The sequence below is a fragment of the Heptranchias perlo genome, chromosome 39, assembly GCF_035084215.1.
Source record: "Heptranchias perlo isolate sHepPer1 chromosome 39, sHepPer1.hap1, whole genome shotgun sequence".
Lineage (NCBI taxonomy): Eukaryota > Metazoa > Chordata > Chondrichthyes > Hexanchiformes > Hexanchidae > Heptranchias > Heptranchias perlo.
The window spans coordinates 13926827-13948158 of record NC_090363.1 but is presented as its reverse complement, the minus strand read 5'-3'; the positions used below and the strand labels follow the sequence as shown (position 1 = coordinate 13948158).

The 21332-nt window shown below is 47.2% G+C and overlaps 1 protein-coding gene across 1 annotated transcript in view; it reads right to left on the bottom strand.

Annotated features, from left to right (window-relative positions):
- Positions 1–21332, bottom strand: part of LOC137305261 (collagen alpha-1(V) chain-like) — a 522869-nt gene that overhangs the window by 365491 nt on the left and 136046 nt on the right. The window contains exons 2-3 of the mRNA XM_067974118.1: positions 6374–6541; positions 2374–2587 (exon numbers count right to left, since the gene is read on the bottom strand). Coding sequence (XP_067830219.1) covers positions 2374–2587; positions 6374–6541 — 382 coding nt within the window. The remainder of the gene's footprint in view (positions 1–2373; positions 2588–6373; positions 6542–21332) is intronic.

The following is a 21332-nucleotide window of genomic DNA, read 5'->3' as shown; positions in this document are numbered from 1 at the left end:
ATATAGATACAGACAGACACACACACACAGAAATATACAGGCCTAGAAACAGACATACACACGCATAGAGAAATACACAGACATAGCTACAGAGACACACACATAGATAGATACACAGACCTATAAACAGACAGACACACACGTACAGAAATACACAGACATAGAAACAGACAGACACACATGTAGAGAAAGACACAGACATAGTAACAGATGGACACACACGTAGATAGATACACAGGCCTATAACCAGACAGATACACACACAGAAATATAGACATAGTAACAGACGGACACACACTTAGAGAAATACACAGACATAGAAACAGACAGAGACAGAGAAATACACAGACATAGAGACAGACAGACACAAGTACAGAAATACACAGACATATAGACTCAGACAAACACACATGTAGAGAAATACAGACATACAGGCAGACACACATGTAAAGAAATACTGACATAGTAACAGACAGACATGCATGTACAGAAATACACAGACATAGGAATAGACAGGCACACACATACTGAAATACATAGATGTAGACACAGACAGACAGACACACACAGAAATATACAGACCTATAAACAGACATACGCACACATACAGAAATACACAGACACAGAAACAGACAGAGAGACACAGTGGAAGACACCAACATTGAAACAGTTAGACATAAGCATAGAGAGATACACAGGCACATAAACAGACAAACACACACATAGAGAAGTACACAGATATAGAAACAGGCAGACACACATGTAATGAAATACACAGACATATAAACAAACAGACAGACATAGATAAATACACAGGCATAAATACAGACAAACAGACAGACATGTAGAGAAATACTCCAGACACAGAAACTGAATTACAGACATGTAGAGAAATTCACAGACATAGAAACAGACAGACACACAGACAGAAATACACAGAGGTAGAAACAGACGTAGGCCAACATAGAGAAATACACAGACACAGAACCAGACAGACATAGACACAGGCAGACTGCTCACAGTTACTAAACTACTCACAGAGATATCCAGACACACACTGACACAGACAGACAAACAGGCACACAAAAGTACATAGACAGACAGGATAGGTACACATAGAAGGATAGATGCATTTGCACAACAGGCACATGCAAAGATTTCAACCGCTACTCCCACACACAGAGGTATACAGGCACGTACACAAACATACACACACAGGTACACACAGAGACACACATACATAAATAGAGTAAAACACTCAGATGTGCACAGAAAACACACACTCTCACACAAACATATGCACACACTCATATACATGCATACATACAGGCAAAGTCAGATACACACACACATGTGTACACACCGATACACAGATACACATACACGCTGATGGATTCAGATACAGGCGGACAGGCACACACACAAACACACACACAGTCACACAGGCTGATAGACACAGCCATCCAAACAGATACACACAAAGGTACAAAACGACAACTTGCGTTTATATTGAGTATTTAACGTTGTAAAACATCTCAAGGCATTTCACAGGAGCGTTACTAAACACAATTTGACACCAAGACAAAGAAAGAGCCATTAGGACAGGAGATCAAATGCTTGGCCAAAGAGGTAGGTTTTAAGGAGAGAGAGGTGGAGAGGCAAAGAGGTTTTGGGAAGGATGTCCAGAGATTAGGGTCTAGACGGCTGAGGGCCCGGTCGCCAATGGTGGGATGAAGGGAGTTGTGGGTGAACAAGAGGCCAGAGTCGGAGGAATGCAGAGATCTCGGAGGGTTGTAGGGCTGGAGGAGGTTACAGAGATCGGGAGGGGCGAGGCCATGGAGGGATTTGAACATGAGGATAAGAATTTTAAAATCGAGGCGTTCCTGGACCGGGAACCAATGTCGGTCAGCGAGCCCAGGGGTGATGGGAGTTAGGAAACAGACAGTGGAGTTTTGGATGAGGTCAAGTTTACGGAGGGTGGAAGATGGGAGGCCGGCCAGGAGAGCATCGGAATAGTCAAGTCTAGAGTTGGCAAAAGCTTGGATGAGGGTTTCAGCAGCAGATGAGCTGAGGCAGGGGCGGAGACGGGCGATGTTACGGAGGTGGAAGTAGGCGGTCTTGGTGATGGAGCGGATATGGGGTCAGAAGCTCATCTCAGGGTCAAATGGGCTGCAACCAGTCTGGGTCAGCCTCAGACAGTAGCCAGGGAGGGGGAATGGAATAAGTGGCGAGGGAACGGACACATGCATCGACAGATTCACACACACACACACACACGAGACGTCAACATACAAACACACCTACACAAATGCCCACAGGCGTACACAGACACAAGCAAATCCACAGATCATTGGTCACGGCCCGTGTACTAACTTTCCATCTGAGAGATTGATGCCTGCGAAGATGGGGTAGTCCTCGGGTGCGGGTTTCCCGCTGTGGTCCTCGTACAGGAAGACTGGCGAACGACCCAGCTCCACGCCCACCTGCTGCATGCCTTGCTCGCTGTAGATGGAAAGCAGGAAAGCCTGGGTTCCAGCTTTCGGTCTTATCAATGCCATGATGGAGAAGTCCTCGGGGAAACGCGCTCCTGCGGGATGAGGGAAAAGACAACGGGCATCACTGCCGCTCAACGACCAGGGACAAGGGGAGGGGGGGAAGGTCAGTGACCAGAGACGAGGGGGAGGGGGAGAAGGTCAGTGACCAGAGACATGGGGAACGGAGAGAAGGTCAGAGACCAGAGACAAGGGGAGGGGGAGAAGGTCAGTGACCAGAGACGAGGGGAGGGGGAGAGAAGGTCAGTGACCAGAGACGAGGGGGAGGGGGAGAAGGTCAGTGACCAGAGACATGGGGAACGGAGAGAAGGTCAGAGACCAGAGACAAGGGGAGGGGGAGAAGGTCAGTGACCAGAGACGAGGGGAGGGGGAGAGAAGGTCAGTGACCAGAGACAAGGGGAGGGGGAGAAGGTCAGTGACCAGAGACGAGGGGGAGGGGGAGAGAAGGTCAGTGACCAGAGACGAGGGGAGGGGGAGAAGGTCAGTGACCAGAGACGAAGGGATGGGGAGGTGGTCAGTGACCAGAGACGAGGGGAGGGGGGAAGGTCAGTGATCAGAGACAAGGGGAATGGAGAGAAGGTCAGTGACCAGAGATGAGGGGAGGGGGAGAGAAGGTCAGTGACCAGAGACAAGGGGGAGGGGGAGAAGGTCAGAGACCAGAGACGAGGGGGAGGGGGAGAGAAGGTCAGTGACCAGAGACGAGGGGGAGGGGGAGGGGGAGAAGGTCAGTGACCAGAGACAAGGGGAGGGGGAGAAGGTCAGTGACCAGAGACAAGGGGAATGGAGAGAAGGTCAGTGACCAGAGACATGGGGAACGGAGAGAAGGTCATTGACCAGAGACGAGGGGAGAGGGAGGTGGTCAGTGACCAGAGACGAGGGGGAGGGGGAGGGGGAGAAGGTCAGTGATCAGAGACAAGGGGAGGGGGAGAAGGTCAGTGACCAGAGACGAGGGGATGGGGAGAGAAGGTCAGTGACCAGAGACGAGGGGAGAGGGAGGTGGTCAGTGACCAGAGACGAGGTGAGGGGGGAAGGTCTTTGACCAGAGACGAGGGGAGAGGGAGGTGGTCAGTGACCAGAGACGAGGGGAGGGGGAGAAGGTCAGTGACCAGAGACAAGGGGAACGGAGAGAAGGTCAGAGACCAGAGACAAGGGGAGGGGGAGAAGGTCAGTGACCAGAGACGAGGAGAGGGGGAGAGAAGGTCAGTGACCAGAGACAAGGGGAGGGGGAGAAGGTCAGTGACCAGAGACGAGGGGGAGGGGGAGAGAAGGTCAGTGACCAGAGACGAGGGGAGGGGGAGAAGGTCAGTGACCAGAGACGAAGGGATGGGGAGGTGGTCAGTGACCAGAGACGAGGGGAGGGGGGAAGGTCAGTGATCAGAGACAAGGGGAATGGAGAGAAGGTCAGTGACCAGAGACGAGGGGAGGGGGAGAGAAGGTCAGTGACCAGAGACAAGGGGGAGGGGGAGAAGGTCAGAGACCAGAGACGAGGGGGAGGGGGAGAGAAGGTCAGTGACCAGAGACGAGGGGGAGGGGGAGGGGGAGAAGGTCTGTGACCAGAGACAAGGGGAGGGGGAGAAGGTCAGTGACCAGAGACAAGGGGAATGGAGAGAAGGTCAGTGACCAGAGACATGGGGAACGGAGAGAAGGTCATTGACCAGAGACGAGGGGAGAGGGAGGTGGTCAGTGACCAGAGACGAGGGGGAGGGGGAGGGGGAGAAGGTCAGTGATCAGAGACAAGGGGAGGGGGAGAAGGTCAGTGACCAGAGACGAGGGGATGGGGAGAGAAGGTCAGTGACCAGAGACGAGGGGAGAGGGAGGTGGTCAGTGACCAGAGACGAGGGGAGGGGGGAAGGTCATTGACCAGAGACGAGGGGAGAGGGAGGTGGTCAGTGACCAGAGACGAGGGGAGGGGGAGAAGGTCAGTGACCAGAGACAAGGGGAACGGAGAGAAGGTCAGTGACCAGAGGCGAGGGGAGGGGGAGAAGGTCAGTGACCAGAGACAAGGGGAGGGGGGGAAGGTCAGTGACCAGAGACAAGGGGAGGGGGAGAAGGTCAGTGACCAGAGACGAGGGGAGGGGGAGAAGGTCAGTGACCAGAGACGAGGGGAGTGGGAGAGAAGGTCCGTGACCAGAGACGATGGGAGTGGGAGAGAAGATCAGTGATCAGAGACAAGGGGAGGGGGAGAGAAGGTCAGTGACCAGAGACGAGGGGAGGGCAAGAAGGTCAGTGACCAGAGACGAGGGGCGGGGGAGAGAAGGTCATAGACCAGAGACGAGGGGAGTGGGAGAGAAGGTCAATGACCAGAGACAAGGGGAGAGGGAGAAGGTCAGTGACCAGAGACATGGGGAGGGGGAGAGAAGGTCAGAGACCAGAGATGAGGGGAGTGGGAGAGAAGGTCAGTGACCAGAGACGAGGGGAGGGCGAGTAGGTCAGTGACCAGAGACAAGGGGAGGGGGAGAGAAGGTCATAGACCAGAGACGAGGGGAGTGGGAGAGAAGGTCAGTGACCAGAGACAAGGGGAGGGGGAGAAGGTCAGTGACCAGAGACAAGGGGAGGGGAAGAAGCTTGGTGACCAGAGACGAGGGGAGGGGGAGAAGGTCAGTGACCAGAGACGAGGGGAGGGGGAGAGAAGGTCATAGACCAGAGACGAGGGGAGTGGGAGAGAAGGTCAGTGACCAGAGACAAGGGGAGGGGGAGAAGGTCAGTGACCAGAGACAAGGGGAGGGGGAGAAGGTCAGTGACCAGAGACAAGGGGAGGGGAAGAAGCTTGGTGACCAGAGACGAGGGGAGGGGGAGAAGGTCAGTGACCAGAGATGAGGGGAGGGAGAGAAGGTCAGTGACCAGAGACGAGGGGAGGGAGAGAAGGTCAGTGACCAGAGACACGGGGGATGGGGAGAGAAGGTCAGTGACCAGAGACGAGGAGAGGGGGAGAGAAGGTCAGTGACCAGAGACAAGGGGAGGGGGAGAAGGTCAGTGACCAGAGACAAGGGGAGGGGGAGAGAAGGTCAGTGACCAGAGACGAGGAGAGGGGGAGAGAAGGTCAGTGAACAGAGACGAGGGGAGGGAGAGAAGGTCAGTGACCAGAGACGAGACGAGGGGGAGAGAAGGTCAGTGACCAGAGACGAGGGGAGGGGGAGAAGGTCAGTGACCAGAGCCTGGTTATAAGACCCACCAATTAAACAAATCCAACATATTCAACACATAGCCAGTGATCAACGGCTGGTGGGTCTCAGGTCCTCCAATCACCAGCTGGTATCACATGCTATCCGTTCAAGCCCCCCCTCTCCCAGTGTCTAACACATCAAGCTCCCTAATGCACAGTCTGCCCAATGACTCGTCCCTCGTCCCACATAGTCACCCCTCGAGCCCCTTCCCCGACTGTAGCCCTCCCAGGCACACCAATATTCTATCCCTTCAATTGCCCTCTTCCACATTTTATACCCCAAAGCCCTCTCCACCCTATAATCTACCCCCCGACCTGTGAATACTGTCTCCCCTCGGTCCCTATAATCCAACCCCCCGACCTCTAAATTCTTCCTCCCTCAAACACCCCACCCCCCATAATCTCCACCTGAGGACTCACACCCTTTCTGAAGCCGCTCTCCTCCACTCCCACTCTGCAACGCTCCTTCCGTAACACTCCACACTTACCCATCCCGATACTCTGCCCTCGCAGCCCCCCTGCCCCACACTCCGCGGCTCCCGCCTTCCCCTATATCCGCTACCTGCCCCCCCCCCCCCCCCCCCCCAAATTCTACCCACTCCGTAGAGCTCCTCCCCCGCGCCCCCACCCTCACAATGCTCCCGTCGTCCCCTCTTACCTGGAAACAACTGTTTGGTGGGGGCACTGATTTGAGCCTTTTTGGATATTCTATAAGCCACATCTGGACTGGATACGGATTTCCTTTTGGGACAGAAGCCCGTGGTTTTCCTTACTCCTTCAGGTAACGTATTAAACTGCAACACTTGTAAAACATCTACAGGATCGGCTGCAGAGAGAACAGACAAGATGGCGTTCAATGCTGCGACCAAACTGAACAAAACAACTTTCAGCAGAAGGCCTTCCAGCCCAACAGACCTGTCTCATAGATCGACCCCACCTATCCCTCTAACCCCCGGGGTCTAAAACTGGTGTTGGGCATCGGAGGCAAGGTGAACATCTGTCCATCCCACCATTCCCACCGTCTCTCTAGGTTGACTCTCGACCCCAATTTAGCCCTCTCGGTGACCTTCTCCCATAAGGTCACGCCACATCTGTTACCCTCCGGGTGGTTGTAAGGTCCACCTGGCTCCCCTTCATACGCTCGATTTCCTGCCCGTGAAATTCCTGCAGCTCCTCTCCACCTCCAGAGTAGGGTCACCAGCCCCCCCCCCCCCCCCCCCCAGGATTGTCCTGGAGTCTCCAGGAATTGAAGATTAATCTCCTGGACAACTGCTGCGAGCAAACCACCTGGGACAAAAATCATCGGGGGATTAAAATGATCTGTGTGTTTTTTTCATTTGCTTTCAACTCTTTAATTTATTGGTAGATACTCTGTGTGATACTGTATACACTGATACTCTGTGTGATACCGTACACACTGATACTCTGTGTGATACCGTACACACTGATACTCTGTGTGATACCGTATACACTGATACTCTGTGTGATACCGTACACACTGATACTCTGTGTGATACTGTATACACTGATACTCTGTGTGATACCGTACACACTGATACTCTGTGTGATACCGTACACACTGATACTCTGTGTGATACCGTACACACTGATACTCTGTGTGATACCGTACACACTGATACTCTGTGTGATACCGTACACACTGATACTCTGTGTGATACCGTATACACTGATACTCTGTGTGATACCGTACACACTGATACTCTGTGTGATACCGTACACACTGATACTCTGTGTGATACCGTATACACTGATACTCTGTGTGATACCGTACACACTGATACTCTGTGTGATACCGTATACACTGATACTCTGTGTGATACCGTACACACTGATACTCTGTGTGATACCGTACACACTGATACTCTGTGTGATACCGTACACACTGATACTCTGTGTGATACCGTACACACTGATACTCTGTGTGATACCGTACACACTGATACTCTGTGTGATACCGTACACACTGATACTCTGTGTGATACTGTATACACTGATACTCTGTGTGATACTGTATACATTGATACTCTGTGTGATACTGTATACACTGATACTCTGTGTGATACTGTATACACTGATACTCTGTGTGATAACGTACACACTGATACTCTGTGTGATACTGTATACACTGATACTCTGTGTGATACTGTATACACTGATACTCTGTGTGATACCGTACACACTGATACTCTGTGTGATACCGTACACACTGATACTCTGTGTCATACGGTATACACTGATACTCTGTGTGATACAGTATACAGATGCTGACACTCTATGTGATACTATATACAGATGCTGATACTCTGTGTGATACTGTATACAGATGCTGATACTCTGTGTGATACTGTATACAGATGCTGATACTCTGTGTGATACTGTATACACTGATATTCTTTAATACTGGATACCAACACTGATATTCTGTGTGATACTGGATACCAACACTGATATTCTGTGTGATACTGGATACTAACACTGATATTGTATACAGAAATTGATACACTGTGTGATACTGTATACAGACACTGACACTAATACACTGTGTGATCCCATACCAACATTTATATTCTGTATGATATTGTATACTGTATACAGATGCTGATACTCTGTGCGATACTTTAAGCACTGATAATCTGTGATACTGGATACCTACACTGATATGCTGTGTGATATTGGATACAGAGACTGATACTCTGTATGAGATTGAATATATATACTGACATTCTGTGTAATATTGGATACAGAGACTGATACTTTGTGTGATATTGGAAACAGATAGTGATACTCTGTGTGATATTAGATACAGGCACTGATACCATGTGTGATATTTGGTACAGACAATGCTACTCTATGTGATACAGGATACAGATAGTGATAATATTTGTGATACTGTATACACTGATACTCTGTAATACTGTATACAGATGCTGATACTCTGTGTGATACTGTATACACTGGTACTCTGTGTAATACTGTATACAGACGCTGATACTCTGTGTGATACTGTATACAGACACTGGTACTGTGTGATACTGTATACACTGATACTCTGTGTAGTACTGTATACAGATGCTGACATTCTGTGTGATACTGTATACAGATGCTGACACTCTGTGATACTGTATACAGATGCTGACATTCTGTGTGATACTGTATACAGATGCTGATACTCTGTGTGATACTGTAAGCACTGATACTCTGTGATACTGGATACCAACACTGATATTCTGTGTGATATTGGATACTAACACTGATACTCTGTGTGATACTGTATACAGACACTGATAATCTATGTGAAAGTCTATACACTGATACTCTGTGTGATACTGTATACTAACACTGATATTCTGTGTGGTATTGGATACAGAGACTGATACTCTGTGTGATATTAGAAACAAATAGTGATACTCTGTGTGATATTAGATACAGGCACTGATACCATGTGTGATATTTGGTACAGACAATGCTACTCTAAGTGATACAGGATACAGATAGTGATACACTGTGTGATATTGGATACAGCTACTGATAATTTGCGTGATACAGGCACTGAAACCGTATATAATATTAGATACAGAGGCTGATACTTTGTGTGATATTGGATACATAGACTGATACTCTGTGCAATATTGGATACAGAGACTGATACTCTGTGTGATAATTGATACAGACAATGCTACTCTATGTGATATTGGTACAGATAGTGATACTCTGTGCGATGCAGGATTCAGATAGTGATACTTTGTGTGATACAGGATATGGACTGTAATATTGGATGCAGGCACTGATACCATGTGTGTGATACAGGATACTGATACTGTACGTGATACAGGATACTGATACTGATACTGTACGTGATACAGGTTACTGACACTGATACTTCATGTGATACAGGATACAGATAGCTAATACAGATATTGATATTCCATTTCATAGTGGATACAGATTTTGATATTTCTAGTAATACGGGATATCAACACTGATATTCTGATACAAACAGTGTTACTCACTGTGATACAGGATACAGATTCTGTGACACTGGATATCGATAATGATACAGTGCATTACTGCATACAAACACTGATTCTCACTGAGATACTGGACACAGATACTGTGACACTGGATATGGATAGATACAGTGCGTTACTGCATACAAACACTGATACTCACTGAGATACTGGACACAGATACTGTGACACTGGATATAATGATACAGTGCGTTACTGCATACAAACACTGATACTCTGAGATACTGGACACAGATACTGTGAGGCTGGATATATATACCGTTAGAGCTTATAACTCAAAATAGACAAGGATACTCTGTTTGATACTGAATACATACACCGATACTCTGTACAATACTGAGTACAAACACCGATACTCTGTATGATACTGAGTACAGACACCGATACTCTGTATGATACTGAATACAGACACTGATACTGTGTGTGATACTGAGTACATACACGGATACTGTGTGTGGTACTGAGTACATACACCGATACTGTGTGTGATACTGAGTACATACACTGATACTGTGTGTGATACTGAGTACATACACCGATACTGTGTGTGATACTGAGTACATACACTGATACTGTGTGTGGTACTGAGTACATACACCGATACTCTGTGTGATACTGAGTACATACACTGATACTGTGTGTGATACTGAGTACATACACCGATACTGTGTGTGATACTGAGTACATACACTGATACTGTGTGTGATACTGAGTACATACACGGATACTGTGTGTGGTACTGAGTACATACACCGATACTGTGTGTGATACTGAGTACATACACCGATACTGTGTGTGATACTGAGTACATACACCGATACTGTGTGTGATACTGAGTACATACACTGATACTGTGTGTGGTACTGAGTACATACACCGATACTCTGTGTGATACTGAGTACATACACTGATACTGTGTGTGATACTGAGTACATACACCGATACTGTGTGTGATACTGAGTACATACACCGATACTGTGTGTGATACTGAGTACATACACCGATACTGTGTGTGATACTGAGTACATACACCGATACTGTGTGTGATACTGAGTACATACACCGATACTCTGTGTGGTACTGAGTACTTGGTTCTTATCACTGATACTACACATCATTTGAGTAATGTTGCTACATGTGAACTTAATAGCTGCAGGGGAAGAAAATGGGCAACAATGGATACTATTACTAGTAACAAATTAAACACTCATTAAATTGAAACTATATACAGTAGCACAAGTACATTTGATGTCTGTAAGCAATTAAAAGGGATTATAAAACAGGCCCAAATGGGATTGCCAGGACTAGAAGTATCAGCGACAAGAAATACATGTCTCATTCCACCACAGCCCAGACAAGTTGTGATTTGTCGAGGTCCCTATCTGCTTGCTCTTATGCCTGAGAGCTTCCAATGAACATACTTGAATAAAAGGAGTTCCCAGCCTCAAATGGAGCACGGAACACATCTAGGATTCGAGGATGGATTTCAATGACGGGGTTGGTTGCCAGGGGAACACCCGATCAGGATCAATAAACCAGTCACCCCAATTACGTCCCCGTGCAGTAATGCAGCAATTGCACAGTAGCAACATTAAACAACAGAGCTGGGAAGAAAGGAGCACTTGGAGGTCACGGAGAAAAAAAATAATTGAATTAACCAGATTGGTGAACGCATTTAATCAGGCGTGAACTAACCCAGTTAATTAATGCCATTAATTACAACGGATGCAGTGAATTTTTGTGGATCCAGAGGCCTGCTAAACGAAAACATCTCGAGCTTCCAACTTGTGAGGAAATTATGGGTACGGTTTGCCAAGCCAAACTATTTTGGCAAGTTCGATGCGCCTTCAGGGTTCTGGCAAGTGAAACTGAGGGAAGTGAATTCCAAGTTCCGTGCAATGAATGCTTTTTATGGGAGGCACAGATTTTTAGGCCTTGCTTTTGGCATTGCTGTGACCCCAGGCTAACCTCACTAGACTTCCCACGTGAGAGACGGACTCATCGACCTTGGCACCGTCCTTCCCTGGGCACTGCTGCTTGATTGGGAGAGCTACACCGGCGGGAGTTTAACTCCCGGTAGGCCCAAACCCAAGCCAGACAGGTCGGCTGGGAGGTGCCATTCTAAAGGCAGCGCACCGTCCTCCTGGTAGGGTGGGATGGATGGGTGGGGGGGCAGGGTTGAGGCTAACGACCTGTCCAGGTACAAATGTTATGGGAACAAGCCAGAGGTGAGGCGAGTCTGGTTTTTTTTTATTTGTTCATGGGATGTGGGCGTCGCTGGCGAGGTCGGCATTTATTGCCCATCCCTGATTGCCCTTGAGAAGGTGGTGGTGAGCCGCCTTCTTGAACCGCTGCAGTCCGTGTGGTGACGGTTCTCCCACAGTGCTGTTAGGAAGGGAGTTCCAGGATTTTGACCCAGCGACGATGAAGGAACGGCGATATATTTCCAAGTCGGGATGGTGTGTGACTTGGAGGGGAACGTGCAGGTGGTGTTGTTCCCATGTGCTTGCTGCCCTCGTCCTTCTAGGTGGTCGAAGAAGCCTTGGTGAGTTGCTGCAGTGCATCCTGTGGATGGTACACACTGCAGCCACAGTGCGCCACTGGTGAAGGGAGTGAACGTTTAGGGTGGTGGATGGGGTGCCAATCAAGCGGGCTGCTTTGTCCTGGATGGTGTCGAGCTTCTTGAGTGTTGTTGGAGCTGCACTCATCCAGGCAAGTGGAGAGTATTCCATCACACTCCTGACTTGTGCCTTGTAGATGGTGGAAAGGCTTTGGGGAGTCAGGAGGTGAGTCACTCGCCGCAGAATACCCAGCCTCTGACCTGCTCTTGTAGCCACAGTATTTATGTGGCTGGTCCAGTTATGTTTCTGGTCAATGGTGACTCCCAGGATGTTGATGGTGGGGGATTCGGTGATGGTAATGCCGTTGAATGTCAAGGGGAGATGGTTAGACTCTCTCTTGTTGGAGGTGGTCATTGCCTGGCACTTGTCTGGCGCGAATGTTACTTGTCACTTATGAGCCCAAGCCTGGATGTTGTCCAGGTCTTGCTGCATGCGGGTTCGGACTGCTTCATTATCTGAGGGGTTGCGAATGGAACCGAACACTGTGCAATCATCAGCGAACATCCCCATTTCTGACCTTATGATGGAGGGAAGGTCATTGATGAAGCAGCTGAAGATGGTTGGGCCTAGGACACTGCCCTGAGGAACTCCTGCAGCAATGTCCTGGGGCTGAGATGATTGGCCACCAACAACCACTACCATCTTCCTTTGTGCTAGGTATGACTCCAGCCACTGGAGAGTTTTCCTCCCGATTCCCATTGACTTCAATTTTACTAGGGCTCCTTGGTGCCACACTCGGTCAAATGCTGCCTTGATGTCAAGGGCAGTCACTCTCACCTCACCTCTGGAATTCAGCTCTTTTGTCCATGTTTGGACCAAGGCTGTAATGAGGTCTGGAGCCGAGTGGTCCTGGCGGAACCCAAACTGAGCATCGATGAGCAGGTTATTGGTGAGTAAGTGCCGCTTGATAGCACTGTCGATGACACCTTCCATCACTTTGCTGATGATTGAGAGTAGACTGATGGGGCAGTAATTGGCCGGATTGGATCAAACAGGCCAAGGGAAACATCAACTGTGGAGAACTGCAATGCGCCGGGTGTAAGTCGAGGTGATACTCTGAGTGGAGTCCCAATACCCTGCTCTGGTCAGACAACAGGGGAGGAAATGGGGTATCCCATGCGCAGCGAGGCACAGGAGAGTCTAACTGACCAACACATTGACGGGTGACACAATGGTGTGGAGGAATCGACCGTGAGACTGCCCAACATTCTCCACATTGGGAGGAGAGATTGGCCAAAACTTTAACACAATCAAGAATCTATTGGGAATCTCCAAACGGGCCTCATCAGCACCCATGGTGTAAATCTGACAACGGGACAGCTTCAATGAAAACTTGCATTTATATAGCACCTTTACTGTCGTAAAACGTCCCAAGGTGCTTCACAGGAGCGATTACCAACCAAAATTTGACACCGAGCCACATAAGGAGATATTAGGACAGGTGACCAAAAGCTTGGACAAAGAGGTAGGTTTAAAGGAGCGTCTTAAAGGAGGAGAGAGAGGCGGAGAGGTTCAGGGAGGGAATTCCAGAGCTTGGGGCCGAGGCAGCTGAAGGCACGGCCGCCAATGGTGGGGTGAGGGAAGTGACGGATTCACTAAGAGGCCAGAATTGGAGAAGCACAGAGACCTCGGAGGGTTGTCGGGCTGGAGGAGGTTACAGAGATAGGGGAGGTGGGGGGGGGGGGCGAGGCCATGGGCTGTTATTGTGGTTGTAAGAGAGACCAGGGGGGGTGATTTCATACCCCATAAACGGGTGGGTTGGGGGCGGGCGGGAGTTGAAAATAGTTGTTTTTTGGGTCGCGACCGCAACCCGGCTTTATTTCCGGGTTTAACGTCGGCGTGTAACAGTCCAGGCTTCCCGCTGGGGAATGCCGAGTCCGAAAATTTTGAGGTTGCGACCCAAAAGAACAATTATTTTCAACTCCCGCCTGCCCCCAACCCACCCGTTCTTGGGGGTTAAAATCACCCCCCCACAGCTGTTGAAACCAGACACAGAAGCAAACGGGGACAATGGCGCCTCACTACAGTCAATTTAAATTCATAATAAATCGCTGAAAGAAAATACCAACTCACGGCCAAACTGCTGGGAGAATGCTATGGGAAGGAGTTGGAATCATTAAACGGGGGGGGGGGGGACGAAAAGGCTGAGAGGACGGCTAACAGACGGGCGAGAGTCAAGGTTCAAAGCACCAGCAGCAATTTCAGCCAATGCTTCGCAGGTAGGAGGACAGGTTGATCTGACTCAAATAGCACAGTGATTGAGGAAAGTGAACTCTCATTCATCACTCAGCGCTCGGGGGGTTAAAACAGTTCACTGTGAGAACCTTTCAGTACACATGAGGTTAAACACATCGCTGAAACAGTCTCAGTGCACAGGGGGCAAAACAAATCACAGTGAGACACTCTCAGAACACACAGGGTTAAAAAGATAACTGTGAGGTATTTTCAGAACAAAGGGTGTTAAACAAATCACTGTGAGACACTCTCAGTACACAAGGGGTTAAACATGTCTCTGTGAGATACTCTCAGTACACAGTGAGTTAAAGCAATCACTGAGTTATTCTCAGCTCACCAGGGTTTAAACAAATCAATGTGAGACAATCTGGTGTAGAGGGTGTAAAACAAGAACTTTGAGACACTGTCGGTACACAGGGGGTTAAACAAATCGCAGTGAGGCATTCCCAGTACACTGGGGTATAAACAAACCACTGTCAGATACTCTCAGTACACACGGGGTTAAACAGATCATTGTGAGACACTCTCAATACACAGGAGGTTAAAAAAAATCACAGTGACACACTCTCAGTGCACAGGGGGTTAAACAGACCACAGAGACATTCTCAGTACACGGGGGTTAAAATAATAACTGAGATATTCTCAGTACACAGAGGGTTAAACAAATCAATGTGAGACACTCTCAGTGCAGTGGGGTTTAAAACAATCACATTGAGACACTTTGAGTACACATAGGGTTAAACAAATCACTGTGGGTCATTCTCAGTACACAGGGGGTTAAAAAAAAATCACAGGGTGTAAAACAATAACTGTGCGCAGGCGGTTTTAAACAGATCACTGTAACCGACTCTTGGTACACAGGGGGTTAAACCGAACACCATAATACATTCTCAGTACACGAGGGGTTAAACAGATCACTGTGATACATTCTCGACACATGAGGGGTTAAAAACATCAATGTGAGACATTCTCAATACTCAGGGGGTTAAACAAATCACTGTGTGACACTCTCAGTGGACAGGATGTTGTATAGATCACCGTGAGGCATTCTCATTACAAAGGGAGTTAAGTAGATCACTGTGAGACACTCTTAGTATACAGGCCAGTGAACAGATCACAGTGAGACATTCTCAGTGCACAGAGAATTAAAAAGAGCACTGTGGAGTACATTCAGTACACAGAGGGTTAAACAAATCACTGTTAAACACTCCCAGTACACAGGGAGTTAAACAGGTCACTGTGAGACACTCTCAGTACACAGGGGGTTAAGCAGGTCACTGTGAGACACTCTCAGTGTACAGGGGGTTAAACAAATCACTGTGAGATACTCTCGGTACACAGAGGGTTAAACAAATCACTGTGAGACACTCTCATATACAGGGAGTTAAACAGGTCACTGTAAGGAACTCTCAGTACACAGGGGGTTAAGCAGGTCACTGTGAGACACTCTCAGTGTACAGGGGGTTAAACAAATCACTGTGAGATACTCTCGGTACACAGGGGGTTAAACAGATAAGCTAGATACATACTCAGTACACAGGGGGTTAAACAGGTCACAGATATTCTCAGTACACAGAGGGTTAAACAGGTCACAGTGAGATACCCTCAGTACACAGGGGGTTAATCAAATCACCATGGGACATTCTCAGTACACAGGGGGTTAAACAGATCACTGTGAGACACTCTCGGTACACAGAGGGTTAAACAGATCAGAGTGAGATACTCCCAGTACACAGGAAGTTAAGGAGATCACTATGAGACATTGTCAGTACACAGGGGGTTAAACAGATCACAGGGACGTTCTGAATAAACAGCGGGTTAGACAAATCACTGAGGATTTTCAGTACATAGGAGTTAAAAAAATCACTGTGAGACATTCTCAGTAAATGAGGGGGTTAAACACATGATTATGCGATATTTTCAGTACAGAAGGGGTTAAATAAATGACTGTGAGGCACGCTCAGAATGCTGGGGGTTAAACAATTCACTACGAGATCGTCTCAGTACGCAGGCTGTTCAACATATTACAATGAGACACTCTCAGAACACAGGGGGTTAAACATATCTCAGTGAGACATTCTAGTGGACAGGGGTTTGAGGACGTCACTGTGAGACATTCTCAGTGCACAAAGGGTTAAATGATTCACTGTGAGATATTCTCAGTAGACAGAGGGTTAAATAATTCACTGTGTGATATTCGCGGTACACGGGGGGTGAAACAGGTCTCTGTGAGACGTTATCAGTACACAGCGGGTTAAACAAATCACAGGAACATTCTCAGTACACAGGGAGTTAAACAGCTCACTCTGAGACCCTCTCAGTACGCAGGGGGCTAAAGAAATCACCGTGTGACATTCCCAGCACACAGAGGGTTAACCAGATCAATGAGAGAACGTCTCAGCACACAGGGGGTTAAAACGAATCACTCTGAGAAAATCTCAATACACAGGGAGTTAAACAAATCACTGTGAGACATTTTCCATAGACACGGGGTTGAACAGATCACTGTGAGATATACTCAGTACACAAGGGTTAAGCAAATCACTGTGCATCACTCTCAGTCAAAGAAATCACTGTGAAACATTTTCAGTACTCAGGAACTTAAACAAATCACTGACAGACACTCTCAGTGCACAGGGAGTTAAACAAATTATAGTGAGGCATTATCAGTACACCAGGGGGCTAAACAAATTACTATGAGACATTTTCAGTATACAGAGGCTTACACAATTCACTTTGAGACACTCAGCACACAAAAGGTTAAACCCAATCACCTGAGATGTTCTCAGTACACAGAGGGTTGAACATTCACTGTGAGATAATCTCAGTACACAGAGGGTTAAACATTCACTGTGAGATATTCTCAGTGCATGGGCCTTTAAACAAATCATTGAGACATTATCAATACACAGGAGGTTAAACAAATCACTGTGACACAGTCTCAGTATACACAGGGTTAAACAAAAAATGTGAGACATTCTCATTACACGGGAGTTAAAGAAAGCACTGAGAAATATTCTCAGTACACAGGGGAGTAAAACAATACATGTATGGCACTCTCAGTACACAGGGGGTTAAACAGATCACTGAGAGACACTCTCAGTACACAGGGGGTTAAACAGATCACTGAGAGACACTCTCAGTACACAGGGGGTTAAACAGATCACTGTGAGACACTCTCAGTACACAGGGGGTTAAACAGATCACTGTGAGACACTCTCGGTACACAGGGGGTTAAACAGATCACTGTGAGACACTCTCAGTACACAGGGGGTTAAACAGATCACTGTGAGACACTCTCGGTACACAGGGGGTTAAATAGATCACTGTGAGACACTCTCAGTACACAGGGGGTTAAACAGATCACTCTGAGACACTCTCGGTACACAAGGGGATAAACAGATGACTTTCAGGTTAATCAAATCACAGAGAGACGCTCCAAATATACCGAGGGTAAAACAAATCACAGAGACATTCTCAGTACACAGTTGGTTAAATAAATCACCGAAACACTCTCAGTATACAGGGGGTTAAACAAATCACTGGGAGACATTCTCTAAACACAGGCAGTTAAGCAGATCACTGAAACAGTTTCAGTATACAGGGGGTTAAAAAAAATCACTGCAACATTCTCAGTACATACGGGGTTAAACAAATCACTGTGAGACATTCTCGGTACTGAGGGAGTTAAATAAATCTCTGAGACATTGTCGGTACACGGGGGTTAAACAAATCTCTGTGAGACATTCTCGGTACACAGGGGGTTAAACAAATCATTGTGAGGCATTCTCAGTAGACGGGTTAAATAAATCTCGGTGAGACACTCTCAGTGCACGGGGTGGTGGTTAAACAAATCACTGAGACATTCTCAGTACACACGGAGTTAAATCAGTCAATGTGAGATACTCTCGGTACTCACGGGGTTAAACAAATCACTGAGAAACACTCAGTGCATGGGGTTAAAGAAATCACTGTGCGAGATTCTCAGCACACAGAATCACTGAATCATAGAATGGTTACAGCACAGAAGGAGGCCATTCGGCCCATCGAGCCCATGCCGCCCCTCTGTAAGAGCAATCCTGTTAGTCCCATTCCCCCCCTCTTTCTCCGTAGCCCTGTAAATTTTTCCCCTTCAAGTATTTATCCAATTCCTTTTTGAAAGCCACGATTGAATCTGCCTCCACCGCCCTTTCAGGCAACGCATTCCAGGTCATAACCACTTGCTGCGTAAAAAGTTTCTCCCCATGTCGCCTTTGGTTCTTTTGGCAATCACCTTAAATCTGTGTCCTCTGGTTCTTGACTGTTCTGCCAATGGGAACAGTTTCTCTATATTTACTCTGTCAAAACCCTTCATGATTTTGAACACCTCTATCAAATCTCCCCTTAACCTTCTCTGCTCTAAGGAGAACAATCCCAGCTTCTCCAGTCTATCCATGTAACTGAAGTCCCTCATCCCTGGAACCATTGTAGTACATCTTTTCTGCACCCTCTCTAAGGCCTTCACATCCTTCCTAAAGTGTGGTGTCCAGAATTAAACACAATATTCCAGTTGTGGCTGAACCAGTGTTTTATAAAGGTTCATCATAGCTTCCTTGCTTTTGTACTCTATGCCTCTATTTATAAAGCCCAGGATCCCGTATGCTTTTGCAACCGCCTTCTCAACCTGTCCTGCCACCTTCAAAGATTTGTGCACATATACCTCCAGGTCTCTCTGTTCCTGCACCCCCTTTAGAATTGTACCCTTTAGTTTATATTGTCTCTCCTCATTCTTCCTGCGAAAATGTATCACTTCGCACTTCTCTGCTTTAAATTTAATCTGTCACATGTCTGCCCATTCCACCCGCCTGTCTATATCCTCTTGGAGTCTATCACTATCCTCCTCACTGTTTACTACACTTCCAAGTTTTGTGTCATCTACAAATTTTGAAATTGTGCCCTGTACACCCAAGTCCAACTCATTAATGTATATCAAGAAAAGCAGTGGTCCCAGCACCGACCCCTGGGGAACACCACTGTACACTACCCTCCAGTCTGAAAAAAACCGTTCACCACTACCCTGTTTCCTGTCACTTAGCCAATTTTGTATCCATGCTGCCACTGCCCCTTTTATTCCATGGGTTTCAATTTCGCTGACAAGCCTATCATGTGGCACTTTATCAAACGCTTTTTGAAAGTCCATATACACCACATCAACCGCATTGCCCTTGGGTATTAAACCAATAACTGCATGACATTCTCAGTACGTAGACGGTTAAACAGATCTCTGTTAGATATTTTCAGTGCACAGGGTGTTAAATATATCACTGAGACATTCTAAATACTCGAGCATTTAAACAACTCACTGTGAGACATGCTTAGTACACAGAGGGTTAAACAAATCACTGAGACATTCTCAGTACACAGGGAGTTAAACAAATCAATGTGAGACATAAGAACATAAGAAATAGGAGCAGGAGTAGGCCATCCGGCCCCTCGAGCCTGTTCCGCCATTCAATAAGATTATGATCGACCTCAACGTCATTTTCCTGCACTATCCCCATATCTCTTGATGACTTTAATATCTAGAAATCTATCGATCTCTGTTTTGAATGTACTCAATGACTGAGCCTCCACAGCCCTCTGGGGTAGCGAATTCCAAAGATTCACCACCCTCTGAGTGAAGAAAGTTCTCCTCATCTCAGTCCTAAATGGCCAACCCTTTATTCTGAGACTGTGACCCAGGTTCTAGACTCCCCAGCCAGGGGAAACATCCTCCCTGCATCTACTCTGTCAAGCCCTGTGAGGATTTTGGATGTTTCAATGAGATTCTCAGTACACAAGGGGTTAAACAAATCAATGTCAGACATTCTCAGTACACGGGGATAAAGCAATAATTCTAAGACACTGTCAGTACGTAGACGGTTAAACAGATCTCTGTTAGATATTTTCAGTACACAGGGAGTTAAACAAATCACTGTGAGACATTCTCAGTAGACAAGGGGTTAAACAGATCACAGTGCGACACTCTCAATACACAAGGGGTTAAACAAGTCATTGAGACATTCTCAATGCACAAGTGGGTTAAACAAATCAGCATGAGATACTCTCAGTATACAGGGTGTTAATTAAATGACTGAGACATTCTCAATACTCAGGGGTTTAAACCGATCACTGTGAGACACAAGCAGTACACAGGGGGTTAAACAGATACTCTCAGTACACAGGGGGTTAAACAAATCACTGAGAAATTCTCAGTACACAGGGGGTTAAACACATCACTGTGAAACATTCTCAGTACACACAGGGTTAAACAAAAAATGTGAGACATTCTCAGTACTTAGAGAGTTTAAACAGGTCACTGTGAGATGCTCTCAGTCCACAGGGGGTTAAACGAATCACCGTGAGACATTTTCAGTACACAGTGGGTAAACAAATCACTGAGAAATATTCTCAATGCGCAGAGGGTAACACAATAATTATAAGACACTGTCAGTACACAGGGGGTTAAACAGATCAGTGTGAGACATTCTCAGTACACAGGGGGTTAAACAAATCACTGAGACATTCACAGTAAACACGGGGTTAAAAAAAAATCACGGTGCAACATTGTCAGTACGCAAAGGGTTAAACGAATCACCGTGAGACACTCTCAGTACACAGGGAGTTAAACAAATAACCGCGAGATATTTTCAGTACACAGGGGGTTAAACAAATCTCTCTGAGACGTTCTCAG